General features: G+C 27.7%; 1 protein-coding gene across 3 annotated transcripts in view; it reads right to left on the bottom strand.

Annotated features, from left to right (window-relative positions):
- Positions 1-12644, bottom strand: part of LOC105844863 (solute carrier family 35 member F4) — a 47175-nt gene that overhangs the window by 26387 nt on the left and 8144 nt on the right. For all 3 annotated transcript variants that reach the window (XM_065796485.1, XM_065796486.1, XM_065796484.1), the window contains exon 2: positions 6049-6205. In XM_065796485.1, the coding sequence (XP_065652557.1) occupies positions 6049-6205 (157 nt within the window). The remainder of the gene's footprint in view (positions 1-6048; positions 6206-12644) is intronic.

Genomic DNA, 12644 nt, shown 5'->3' with positions numbered 1-12644 from the left:
GGAAACTATAGTTAAAAGTCCTGATGAGTTTCTAGAAGAGTTAACAGACAAGTTATATAACCTCACAAAACATCATTATGTCAGCAAATCACAGACATTCTTTTTAAACCAGCTCAAAGAAAACATGAAGCCAAATGAATGTATTATGCAAATGGATTTTGCTGAAAATTTTTCATTTATTATACAAGATGAAGTTCAGTCATCCTATTTTTCCAAAAATCAAGCAACTCTCCATCCATTTGTCATATATGTGCAATCTTTAAATGGAAACCAATCACCAGAAAGCAAATGTTATTGTGTTATATCTGACAATCTAATTCACAATACTGAGGCAGTTTTCAGTTATGTTTCCAAAATCATACCAATTCTGAAAGAGGAATATCCACAAGTTCAGAAGATCAATTATTTCACTGATGGTGCAAGCAGCCAGTATAAAAATAGGTTAAATTTTCATATCACAATATTTTTAAAAAATTTTGATAACAATTACCTATTCTAGACAAACTATTTTCAGCCCTTGAAATGATGTTTTTGAAATTGGATACAAAATTGATAATCTTTAACTGAATAGGTTTTTTTCTTATTGTATTTTAGGTTTAATTTGAAAAACCTGTGTTTTCATGAAAAAGATTATGGACTAAAAGCAGACTGGCATTTTTTTGGGACTGCACATGGAAAAAGTGCATGTGATGGAATAGGTGGTACAGTGAAAAGAGTTATTCATAACCTATCCTTTCATAGGCAAATTGGCAATCAAATTTTGACACCGAGGGACATGTTCTTAGTTGCTAAAGAAAAAATTAAAAACATCAGGTATATATCATGCTATTGTCAAAGTGTATGTACATTTAGGTTATGATATTTTTTCAAATAATTGATGTCTAGTATCCTATATCATAATAGGCATTTAAGCAAAAATAATAAAAATAACGTATGAATGTTTAGTTATAAAAAATCAAATAGTATAGAAAAGGATTCCTTAAAACAAGACCTTACTAAATACATATTTGGAAATAGAATTATAATTTATGTTAACTCTTTTTCAGATTTATCTACATTTCTGAAACCGAAACAGCTGCTATTACACATGAAGTGCTTGCTAAACGATTTGAGAATGTTCCTGCCATCAAAGGTACTCGCTCATACCATTATTTATCACCTCAATCATGCTGTTTAAAAGCTTATGTAACATCAATGAGCAGTACATTTGACTCTTTTCACATGCTGGAAGATACTTGCATTAATACACAAAAATCGATGAATACTGACATCAATATTAATGATTGGGTATTAGTGAATTATTTTGGTGAATTCTTTCCTGGAAAGATAACTGATCTTAAAGGTGACACAGTTTGTATTAGCTGTTTACAAAAAGCAGGCAATTATTTCAAGTATCCAACAACCACAGATATCCATTGGTATCCAGTTAGTGACATTATTGCCACGTTACATGACCCTGAGCTTACTCTTATCTTATTAAAAAAGGGATGAAATGAATTATCATATATAATTGTTTTCAACTACATTATTATGTATTGCCATTATTAAGGGAGAGTACAAGAATTTTGTAAAAAAGATAACTATGCTTTTCACATAAACAACAATGCTGGGCTAGAAATGGTTTTTATAGCAATTATATAAAATTTTGTAAAACAAATTACAGATAGTGGGTTACATCCCTCACATGGGCCAGAAAGCAGGTTGGAGGGGCACTGGTCTCCAATAACACTATTCAGCCCTGATAATTGAAAAATAGGGTTAATAAAAAATGCTGCCATTTTTGTTGTGAACATGACAAGTTTGTGATGTTTACATTTTTATATAGTTAGATCTAATGGCCTTATTTGCTGTTAATATCAGATTAATACAAAGTGTTAGAAAAATTTACGAGCCATCCCCAAATGGCTGAAAATGGGACTTTTTAAGTAAAGTGGACTATATATTTTTAGATAAAACTGATTTCTAAAATGTAACAAGCTGCTTATATTTTGCCAATTTGTTGTAGACCATTGTAGCTAATCAGAAAACTAACATGTAAGGACTTGTTGATGAATAGAAAAATACTACGGTTAACTTCATTTTGCCTTTATTTAGCATTTTTCAGAATTTTTCCAAAGTTTAGGAGGCTGTAGTTTTTTTCTAACATAATACAAGCTAATGAAAATCACAAATTTTAAGACAGAAATATCTAGAAAATAGTTCTAGAAAAAATGAGCCACTTGCTGAAAGTTAGAAAAAAGTTATAAGGCCTTAAAGTTGTCTATTTTTACCATTCGAGGAACCGAGGGGGGCTACCTGAGAGTGTTTGTAAGGCTATAATTTCTAAACCGTTGCACTTGGAACTCTGAAATTGCACATTTAACCTATTTACATCATTTAGATAATGATATGTAAAAATCAGGAAAATCAGAGATGGTACCCCACAAGCCATTGGTTGAAATATAATGATCTGACCCTACTACGATTGGTAAGGAAGAATTCAATAGCCTTAAAGATGTTACCTGATACACCATAAGAAGAGAGGTTATGGAGAAGATCAGCATGCTAAACTTTATTAAAGGTTTTAGAAATGTTTAAATTAACTTCTCAAAACTTATCTAATGCATAATAAAACCTATCAGTTTTTACCATGAACAAATCAGCAGTAGAAAGCAGTCAAACTGTTAGAGGTTGGCATCAGGTAGACAAAAAAAATTTGACACTAAGGGGTTACCATAAAACATAAAAATTGAGGATAGGGATTTTGCTGACCTCAAACACTTTTAGATCGGCATTGCCGAATGCTGACCCTAATTCCAAGGGCTGTATATATATATATACATATATACATACATATATATATATATATATATATATATATATATATATATATTTATATATATATATATATATATTCTTTCTTTTTTCAACATTTGTATAAATGAATTAAAATATGTTAATTAATTTTTGATTATTTCTTAAATTTGTGGCCTCACAAATAATGATTTTTTACTTTTAAAAAGTTATTAACAAACAAAAAATATTACTTGTTGCAAAGAAAAAAACTCAAGTTATTCAATCACCTTACCAACACTTTTTTTGTGTGACAAAGATTTAAGTTTTCAAGTACCATTTAACAAAAAATATATACTGTTGCGCTTTCACTTGCCTTAAGACAAAAAAGTTAAATCTACCCTTTATGAATATTTTTGATGCAGTGTTATTTGTTATAACAAGTATACAAGGAATTTAATTTTTTATAAAAAATAGAAAAGGAGGAAAAAAAAAACAGAAAAAAAAAACTAGTTTTTTTTTAATTTAAATAACTTTTTTAATCAAAATTCTTTCTAAATTATAAGGAAATTTATGTTTTCACTTGATTAATATTGCACAATCTGTTAATTATATAAAGCTGATGCAACTATTATAAATTTTTTTTTTCTAAACTATTATTTTTTGCTAAAAAAAAATAAAATAAATATGAACAAAGACATTGCAAAAGCTATATTGCTTCAAGTGTTAATTTAAGCAAAAAAATTAATAGAGTTATATCCATAAACCAAATTATTTTTTTAATTATAAAAAATAAACTCTATATAAAATGTCGTTTAAAGTTTATAATAATTAATGTTTTTTAATTTTTTTAAAAATAAAGTCAATCATTATAACAAAATTTAAAATACCAAAAGTGGCGCTAATATAAAATAAAATTTAACGTGTACTTTTTTTTTGCTAACAATTTTTTGTTTAGTTTTTTATTTTATTTTTTAAACTTGGTAATTATTTTTGTTATTGTTTGTTATGAGAAATTGTCTAAATAAATATTCATGCTATTGCAAGAAGATAAATTTTTTTTAATGTTTCTTTTATGACTTTTTTTTTTCTTATATAAGCATCATATAACATATTTTTTTGCTCAACATTTTTGATGGAAAATTTAGAATAATAAAAGTAAAATTTTCTTTGTTTTTTTTTATTTAATTACATTTTTAAATACGCGAATACCAAACATAATTTTTAAGCAAACTTTTTTTGTAACTATTATTCAAACTTCATAAGTAGTTTTTCTAATGTTAATTACTTCTTTTATCTTACCACTTAAACGATATCTTTAGACTTGTTTAAATATTAAAAATTGATAAAAAGTGGCTCAACTGAAATGGTTTACTGTTTACGTTAAATGGCTTTGCACATACATGAATGCCGCGCCAGTTTATGCTTTAAAACAAGGCCTGAAATGATAATTATTTTTGAAATTATAAACTATATATTTAGTCTTATATAAACTATATATCCAGTCTACTGCACAGTTAACATCTATTAAGATTGCCTCTTTTTTTAGGCATAATTGGTAATATATAATATATATTATAAAAACTATTTAAAAAAAATCATAGCAAATAACTGAGAGACGCATGTTATCAATCCTCTCTGGTGTCTCCAGAGAGGATTGATAACATAAAACAATTTTTAAGGCTAATTGTATAATTTTAAAACAAACTTTAATTTAAACAAAATCTAAATTTAAAACATAATTTTGCAGAAGCTTTATTTAAAGTTAATATGATTCAACCCCATGGGTAGAAGCAATTATTTAGAATCAAATACTCTTCTTGATGTTAATTGATTTTTACTGTCATACTACCATTAGGAGAATCACTATCTAGGTTTATCCTCCTAGTGGTAGAATCATCTCCAACCAATACCTATAATTAAATTGGGGGTTTTTAGATCAAGGGTTTCCTATTCTTAGGAGATTTAGGTGCCCAAGATAAAATTAAGTTATGACTATGAAAATGGCTGACTCAGAAAATTTAAATAACGCTCTCTTACCAGCACTTAAAAAAAAATTGAATACTTTGTCTGATTTGTCGATTTTTAAAACAGTACAGATATCACCAATTTATTTCTATTTAAATATTATCTATATATTTAATAAACATCTAAGAATAAATTAAATTTAATAATTTAATAAATTAAATTTAAATTTAATAATTTTAAAAATTTAACATTTAAATTTAATATTGGGTAATTCCATGTCAAATGACCCATAATTTTTTAAATTACCCTATATCTCATATTTTGCTGAGTTATATAATTTTAAAAATGTTTAATTTTTTTACTTGAAAATTTATACCTAGCTTGTTAGCCTGTTTTTATGGGTGGCGAATCCAATGAAATGATCAGAAAGGTAAAAAATTGTTTTTAAGTACCTGTATTTATCAATTTATAATAAATTAGGCAAATTTAAATAAATTTAGGCAAATTTTTATATACCTTATCTATATGCACATCATTCTATATTCATTGATCTTTCAAAAAAATATAAGGATTTTGATCTGCAAGTATATGGATTTCCATATATGGGTAATGGGGCATGGGGTCCCCACTTTGTTGTAGCAGTGACAGAAGATAATGAGCATGACATTCATTATGTGAATGAAGTTCAAACCCAAATAGTTAACTATTTAAAAGAAAATCATCCTAAAATTTCAAAGTATCTTTTATTTTTCAGATGGTTGTGCTGCACAGTATAAAAACCACAAAAGCTTTTACAATATCTGTTTCCAGATATTGTAAATTTTAAAGATAATTATGACATTAATTTTTTGCTACAAGTCACAGAAAGTCACCATGTGATGGTATTGGTGGCGCTGTAAAACTATTAACTACAAATGCAAGTCTACAAAGGCCCATAAATGACCGGATATTGAATTGAAGAGATTATTTTTTTCAAGATTGAAAAAGAAAGACTTACAGAACCACTTTGAAAAAAGTTTTCAGCTAAAGTAGAATTCTAGATATAGAGAGGATTTTTTTAGTAATTGACGATTGCGCCCCTCCACTTTGAAACCTGTGTCGTCGGCCATGAAAAATAAAAAAATATTCTAATATTCTACTTTTAACATAACCTGGTAAAATGTTAAAATTTTGAAAATAAAAACAGAATTTTGTGAAAAAAAGTGAAAGGTAAATAACATAATTTATTTATAACTCTGTTACCTAACAAATATTCAATTTTAAATAACAATTTTTTTTTAGTTAAGTAATATTTATAATTATACATACCACTATTTGCTGTAGCAATTTTTTCATCAATGATTTTAATAGCTTCGTGATAATCTTCTTTCTGATCTTCAGGATGTGAATCTATATGCAAAACACTTCCACTATGTGTATCCGCTAAGTTTCTATCATAAAGATTGTTCACAGAGGTCATACTTATCTAGAAATGTCATAAAAGTATTAAGAAAAACGTATTAATGAATCATTTGGTAATATTATGAGCACTGTAATTACTATTAAAATTTTTTTAAATGTTTCTGATAATTTAAATTAACTTATTATATTTAACATATAAAAATATATTTAATTAACATTGGTTTTAATAATGTAAACCTATTAATACTTATATAAGATATATATATATATATAATGCGGTAGTGGTGTCGTGGTAGAGCGCTTACTTTATAAGCGAGAGGTTCCGAGTTTGATCCCCACCATGTCCCTGGTAGTACCGCGCTCCACTTGTTTCTCCGCGCAGCACCCTTGTTTGTCAAGGTTCGTGTTTTGGAATTATAGAGTTGAGAGAGGGTTATAACCACAAGTAGCCTCCTCATCTGTAGTGGCCTTATCGGCCTTGGGGAGGTGAAATAAATATAATATAAATATATAAATAATAATATATAATATAAATATATAAATAATAATATATAATTAAAATATATATAGATAGATATATAATATATATATATATATATATATATATATATATATATATATATATAAATGTGATAGATATATATATAAATGTGATATATATATAAATGTGATATATATATATATATATATATATATATATATATATATCTTATATATATAAAGATATATAAATAAATAGATATATATATATATATATATAAGATATTAGGATGTAAATATGCAACAATATATATTACAAATAATTATATATATTACAATAATATATAATATATTATAAATAATACTATAATAAATATAATATAACTAATAATAACATTAACTCTTTATGGTATTTAAAGGAATGCCCTCTTAAACAGTTTTTACCAAGTGGAAAACATTTTCCTCTGTTTATCTTGTCAATACCATGCATAAGTTTGTATAATAATATCAAATCTCCCCTTTTTCATCTCTCAGCTGTCAAGCTTAAAGCAATAAGTCAACCTTTATATTAGAGACTGCTAATTGATGAAACAATTTTACTTGGTCTGTGTTGTACTTTTTCAATCATATTACAGTCTTCTTTCATATAATGAGACCAAACTGGAACTGCAAATTCAAGAAGTCAAATTCAAGAGAGAGTGAATGTTATATAAAGTAATTTCATAAGTTAAAAATCGAAACTTGTAAATGATTTTTTTATTTATCCCAGCTTTTGATTTACTTTGCCAATTGTCATAGTTACTTGATCTTTCTATTTAAGATTTGTAAAAATTATTACTCCAAAATCTCATTTAAATTCAGAATAATGAAGTTAAATAACCATTAATGAATAGTGGATAATTAAGTGGTCCAAAATATTTTTTTTTCAAGTGCACATTGGAATCTCCTATTCTCATCCATTTACTTATATTCTTAAAACTTATAAGAATTTGAGGTAATTTGAAGCATTTATAGATGTTGCACAAAACCCTTAAACATCAAACAGGAACCTAATTAGGGATCTTTTGCAGTCACCAAAAATGCTTTAAATCACTATTATGTTAATATGATATAAATTACATTACAGCTCTTTTGAGCCAACATAATTAGTTTGGGTATTCTTTACAATCAAAAGAGCTAACATATTATCATTTAAATAAAAGAAAGATGGAGCGATTCATGAAACCTGATAGACTTGGTATAGATCCGAACTCACCAGATGCAGCAAAAACATACAACCATTGGTTAAGAACATTTTACAATTTTATAAGTACAGTTTATGATAACTCCATCAAACTTAATTTCTTAATAAACCATATTTAACCTAATGTCTATGAATTTATATCAGAGTGTGATGAGTTTGAACAAGCAAAGAGTTATTATTGAGTCTATTTACATTAAACCAAAGAATGAAATATTTGCCAGACACATTTTGTCAACACGGAAGCAGAAAGAGAGTAATTCGATAGATCAATTCCTAAATGACCTTAAAAATTTATCCAAGGACTGTAAATTCATTGCTGTAAGTGCTGAGCAATATAAATCTGAAATGATTTGCAATGCATTTATAAATAGATTACTCTCTAACATTATATGCCAACACTTACTAGAAAACAAGACATTAGACCTTTCATCAGATTTTGACAAAAATAGATCTTTAGATGTGACCCAACAAAATTCAAACTTATACTCACAATCAACCATACCTATCTGCCTCTATTCAGGAAATCAAATCATCTTTACAAAAACAATCCACGACTGATAATCACTTAGCTGCTATGGTAAAATCAAAACAATTGTGCTGGTTTTGTGGAAACATATGCCATCCATGTACTAAATGTCCGGCTCATGAAGTTATCTGTCATAAGCATAAAAAGATTGGTCATTTTGAAAAAGTTTGCAGATCATCTAATGTTTCTGCTGCTATTCCTAAAATTGATGATGATTACTTCTGTGCCACTATATCAGCTTCAGCAAATTCCCTCTCTTCAGAGTCAGTCATAACATCATTATGAATGATAAATATAAAGCAGAAGCTTTAATTGATAGTGGGAGTACAAATAAAAGTTTCATTAACAAAAAACAGTGGCTCTACTCAACTTAGATGTTATTTATGAACAGAGCGTAATCGCAATGACATCAGCTTCTTCTTAGCAAAATCAGATATTGTTATGTTTCAATAACTCTTCAAAAAACAAAATCTATAACAAAGTCAAGTTGCATGTGCTAGATAACTTATGTATAGATATTATTCTTGGCACAGATTTTCAAGTGTTGCATGAGAGTATTACCATTAAATATGGTGGGAAAAGACAACCCATAACATTTGCAGGTTTTCAAACATGAAAACCGAACCTCCTAAATTGTTTGCTAATCTCAGCATACTACCAAATATCTTTATCTAAAAGAGATTGACCACATACTACTTTGAAGCTGACAAAATGTGGTGGCAATACCTTATGGAGTTACCAATGGATGTTTTCAACACAAAATAGATGACTTTGTTAAAACATATGAATTGACTGTTTTCCTTTCATTGATAATATTACAGTATGTGGTAATAGTCAGAAAGAACATGATGAAAATCTGCTTGAGTTCAGATTAGCTGCCATTGATGCTGGAATTACATTAAATGAAGAGAAGTGTGTAATTTCAACGGAGACTTTTTAGGTTACCGTATATCTTATTGCACTTTTTAACCTGATCCTCAGAGGCTTGCTCCTCTCATTAAGTTACCCCCTGATATACCACCTGATAATGCAAAGTCTTTACAGCATATTATTGGAATGTTCTCATACAATGCAAAATGGATAAGAAAGTTCTAAGATAAAATTAAATCTTTGAACTCTGTTACTTGATTCCCACTCAAACAGCAGCAAACAGCAGTATTTGAAACATTAAAAATGAGCTTGTTCGATCTTCCATGCAAACCTTTAATGAGAATGTACCTTTTACTGTAGAGACTGATGCTTCTGATTTTGCCATATCTGCCACACTTAACCAGGATGGAAGGCTTGTCACGAATCCTTCAAGGGAGCAAACAATACTATTCATCAGTGGAGAAAGAAGCTCAAGCTATAGTCAAAGCCATAAATCATTGGTACAATTTTCTTTTGGGTCGACATTTCATTCTCATCACTGATCAACGGTCTATGGCATTTATGTATGATTATAAATCAAGCAGTAAAATAAATAACAATAAAATAATACGCTAGAGAATAGCCTTGTCTCCATATTCCTATGATATCCAGATACATACATAGTGGTTCGGATACAATTACTCGTGTTAGATGTGCAGCAATAAGTTCAGAATTATTATATGATCTGCATGCTGCACTTTGCCATCCTGGCATTAGTCACCTCCACATTTTATTCAATCAAGAAACCTCCCTTATTCAGTAGAAGATATAAAGCAAATATATAAAGGTTGTAGAATATGTAAACAAATAAAACCCAAGTGCATATCGCCTAAATGATATGCACCTAATTAAAGCAACTTAGCCATTCGAACATGTATCTATTGACTTCAAAGGTCCATTACTTTCTTCAACCCTGAACAATATATGTTAACAATTGTTGACAAATACTCCAGTTTTCCCTTAGCTTATTCTGTAAAAAATATGACAACTCAGACAATGAGTAATTATTTAGCTGATCTTTTTGTTCATTCTGATTGCGGATCCTCATTAATATCTTCTGAATTCAAGCACTGGTTTTATCACAAGGGATCGCAACTAGCAGAACAAACTCTTACAACCCGGCCGGAAATGGGCAAATTAAAAGATACAATGGAATTATTTGGAAGTCTCAAAAATCTGCCTATATCATCACGGAAAAGAGTTCTACCTGATGCACTTCATGCTACAAGATCTCTATTATGTACTTCTACTAATTGTAGTCCACATAGATGCCAATTCAATTTTCAACGAAGATCATCATCTGGATCTTGAATTCCTTAATGGCTTGTCAATCTAGGACTTGTAATTATAAAAAGAAATGTGATGCAAAGTAAATATGAAGATTCAGTAAATGAGGTTCAGCTATTGAAACAAATCCTCATTAAGCTTATGTGAGATTTCCTAGTGGTCATGAAACTACGGGGTCTACTAAACAACTGGCTCCCATTGAAACAAGACCTATAATACAAACATCAAACAATAATTCTGAAATAACAGCCATTGATAACTATCCTCCACCCCCTAATGGTAGCAATGAAACTCCTTTAACTTCCGAAAAGGAACTAGAAAACATTCTGAATCCTATAGAGCAAATAAACATTCTTCCTCATAGATCTTCACGAATTTCTAAAGCACCAGATAAACTTAACTTATAAATACAGCTGAACACTTTTAAGAGGAGGGTGAATGTTATGGTAATGTGATGTGAATATATATTAATAATATATATATATATTCATATATATTATTTATATATATATATATATATATATATATATATATATATATATATATATATATATATATATATATATATATATATATATATTATATATATTCATATATATAATATACATACATATATATATATATATATATATATATATATATATATATATATATATATATATATATTAATGTATGCATATACACTTTGTATTATATGATATATACTTTACGCATTTTGTTATTTTGTTATAGACTAGTATTATTATAGCTCTTTTGAGCCATCATAATTAATTTGGTTGTTTTTACAATCACCTCAAGTAATTGTTTTAGTAGATGGATAAGAATGAGTTCTGGAGTTTCCAATGTGCACTTTTTAAAAAAAAAATTCACTTTAACACACTTGTCTATGTTGAGTCTCTATTGAATTCATTCAAATGCTTTATTTTAGTCATTTGGGATTTCTTTGACACAAATCTAAATTTACTATTATTAAAAATTTGGTATCAGCATTTAAAATAAAAACATTAAAACTTTAAATAAAATTATCAAAAACAATTAATTTTATCTAACAAATCATTAATATAGACAACAAAAAAGAATGGTCATTAAACCATTTCTTTTTTCTTTTTTGTTGTTTACATTTATAGGGTACCTTATTAGACACACCACTAAAAACATCAACCAATAGGAGGCAACAACACTCTTGACTACTCTCTGCTTCTTATTTCTTAGAAAAAAAACTATCCATTTCAGTACTAATCCATAAATACCATAAGATTTTAGTTTTAGCAACAATCTGTTACAAGCAACTGTTTCAAAATTCAGTAGAACAAAATCAACGAATAATGAATTTTATAATTCATTAAACATTGAGTTCAATTATAATTCATTAAACTCAATGTTTAATGAATTATAAAATTAATTTTTTTTTGTTAGATTTTTTGTGCATGATATATACTTTATAAATTGGTGTTGATATTCTGTTAGCAAATTCTTGTTATAATAATTAGTTTCAACTTTGTTTAAAATAATACTTTCTAGTATCTTGTACACCACTGAAGTAAGGAAAACTGATCTAAAATTAGCTGCAACTGCTTAGTCACTGCTTTTGAAAGGAGGAGTTATATTTCTAGATCAAATATTTTTGAATAATAATTTGATCTAATCATTAGGAATTAAAGAAAGTGGAAACACCTCTGAATAATAATATATATACTTTATATATTTATAAATTATATAATTATACATACTTTTTTCTATTTGATTTTTAATATGAATACTTGAGTATAATTCAAATTATTGAATGAATATGTAATGAGGGAGGTTAAGTGTAAGTTAGTTTAATGACAAGATAGAAAAAAAGTCTTTTCTTGTTGTATTAACAAATTAACCGAACTAGGGAGAACAATGGGGCCAAAACAGAAAAAAGAATGTACATTGTAAAACAAAGATTGTAGAACAAAGTTAGTTGAACAAAGAAAGTAAAACAGCTAAATATCTGAAATAAAGCTGTGAAGTTATGAAATGGCTGATGTTTGTGTGATCCTTAAAGATCAAGGAGGAGTGTAATATTACTGT

Source organism: Hydra vulgaris, chromosome 04 (assembly GCF_038396675.1).
Source record: "Hydra vulgaris chromosome 04, alternate assembly HydraT2T_AEP".
Lineage (NCBI taxonomy): Eukaryota > Metazoa > Cnidaria > Hydrozoa > Anthoathecata > Hydridae > Hydra > Hydra vulgaris.
Note: the sequence above shows the minus strand (reverse complement) of the source record. Positions and strands in the feature narration are given on the sequence as shown.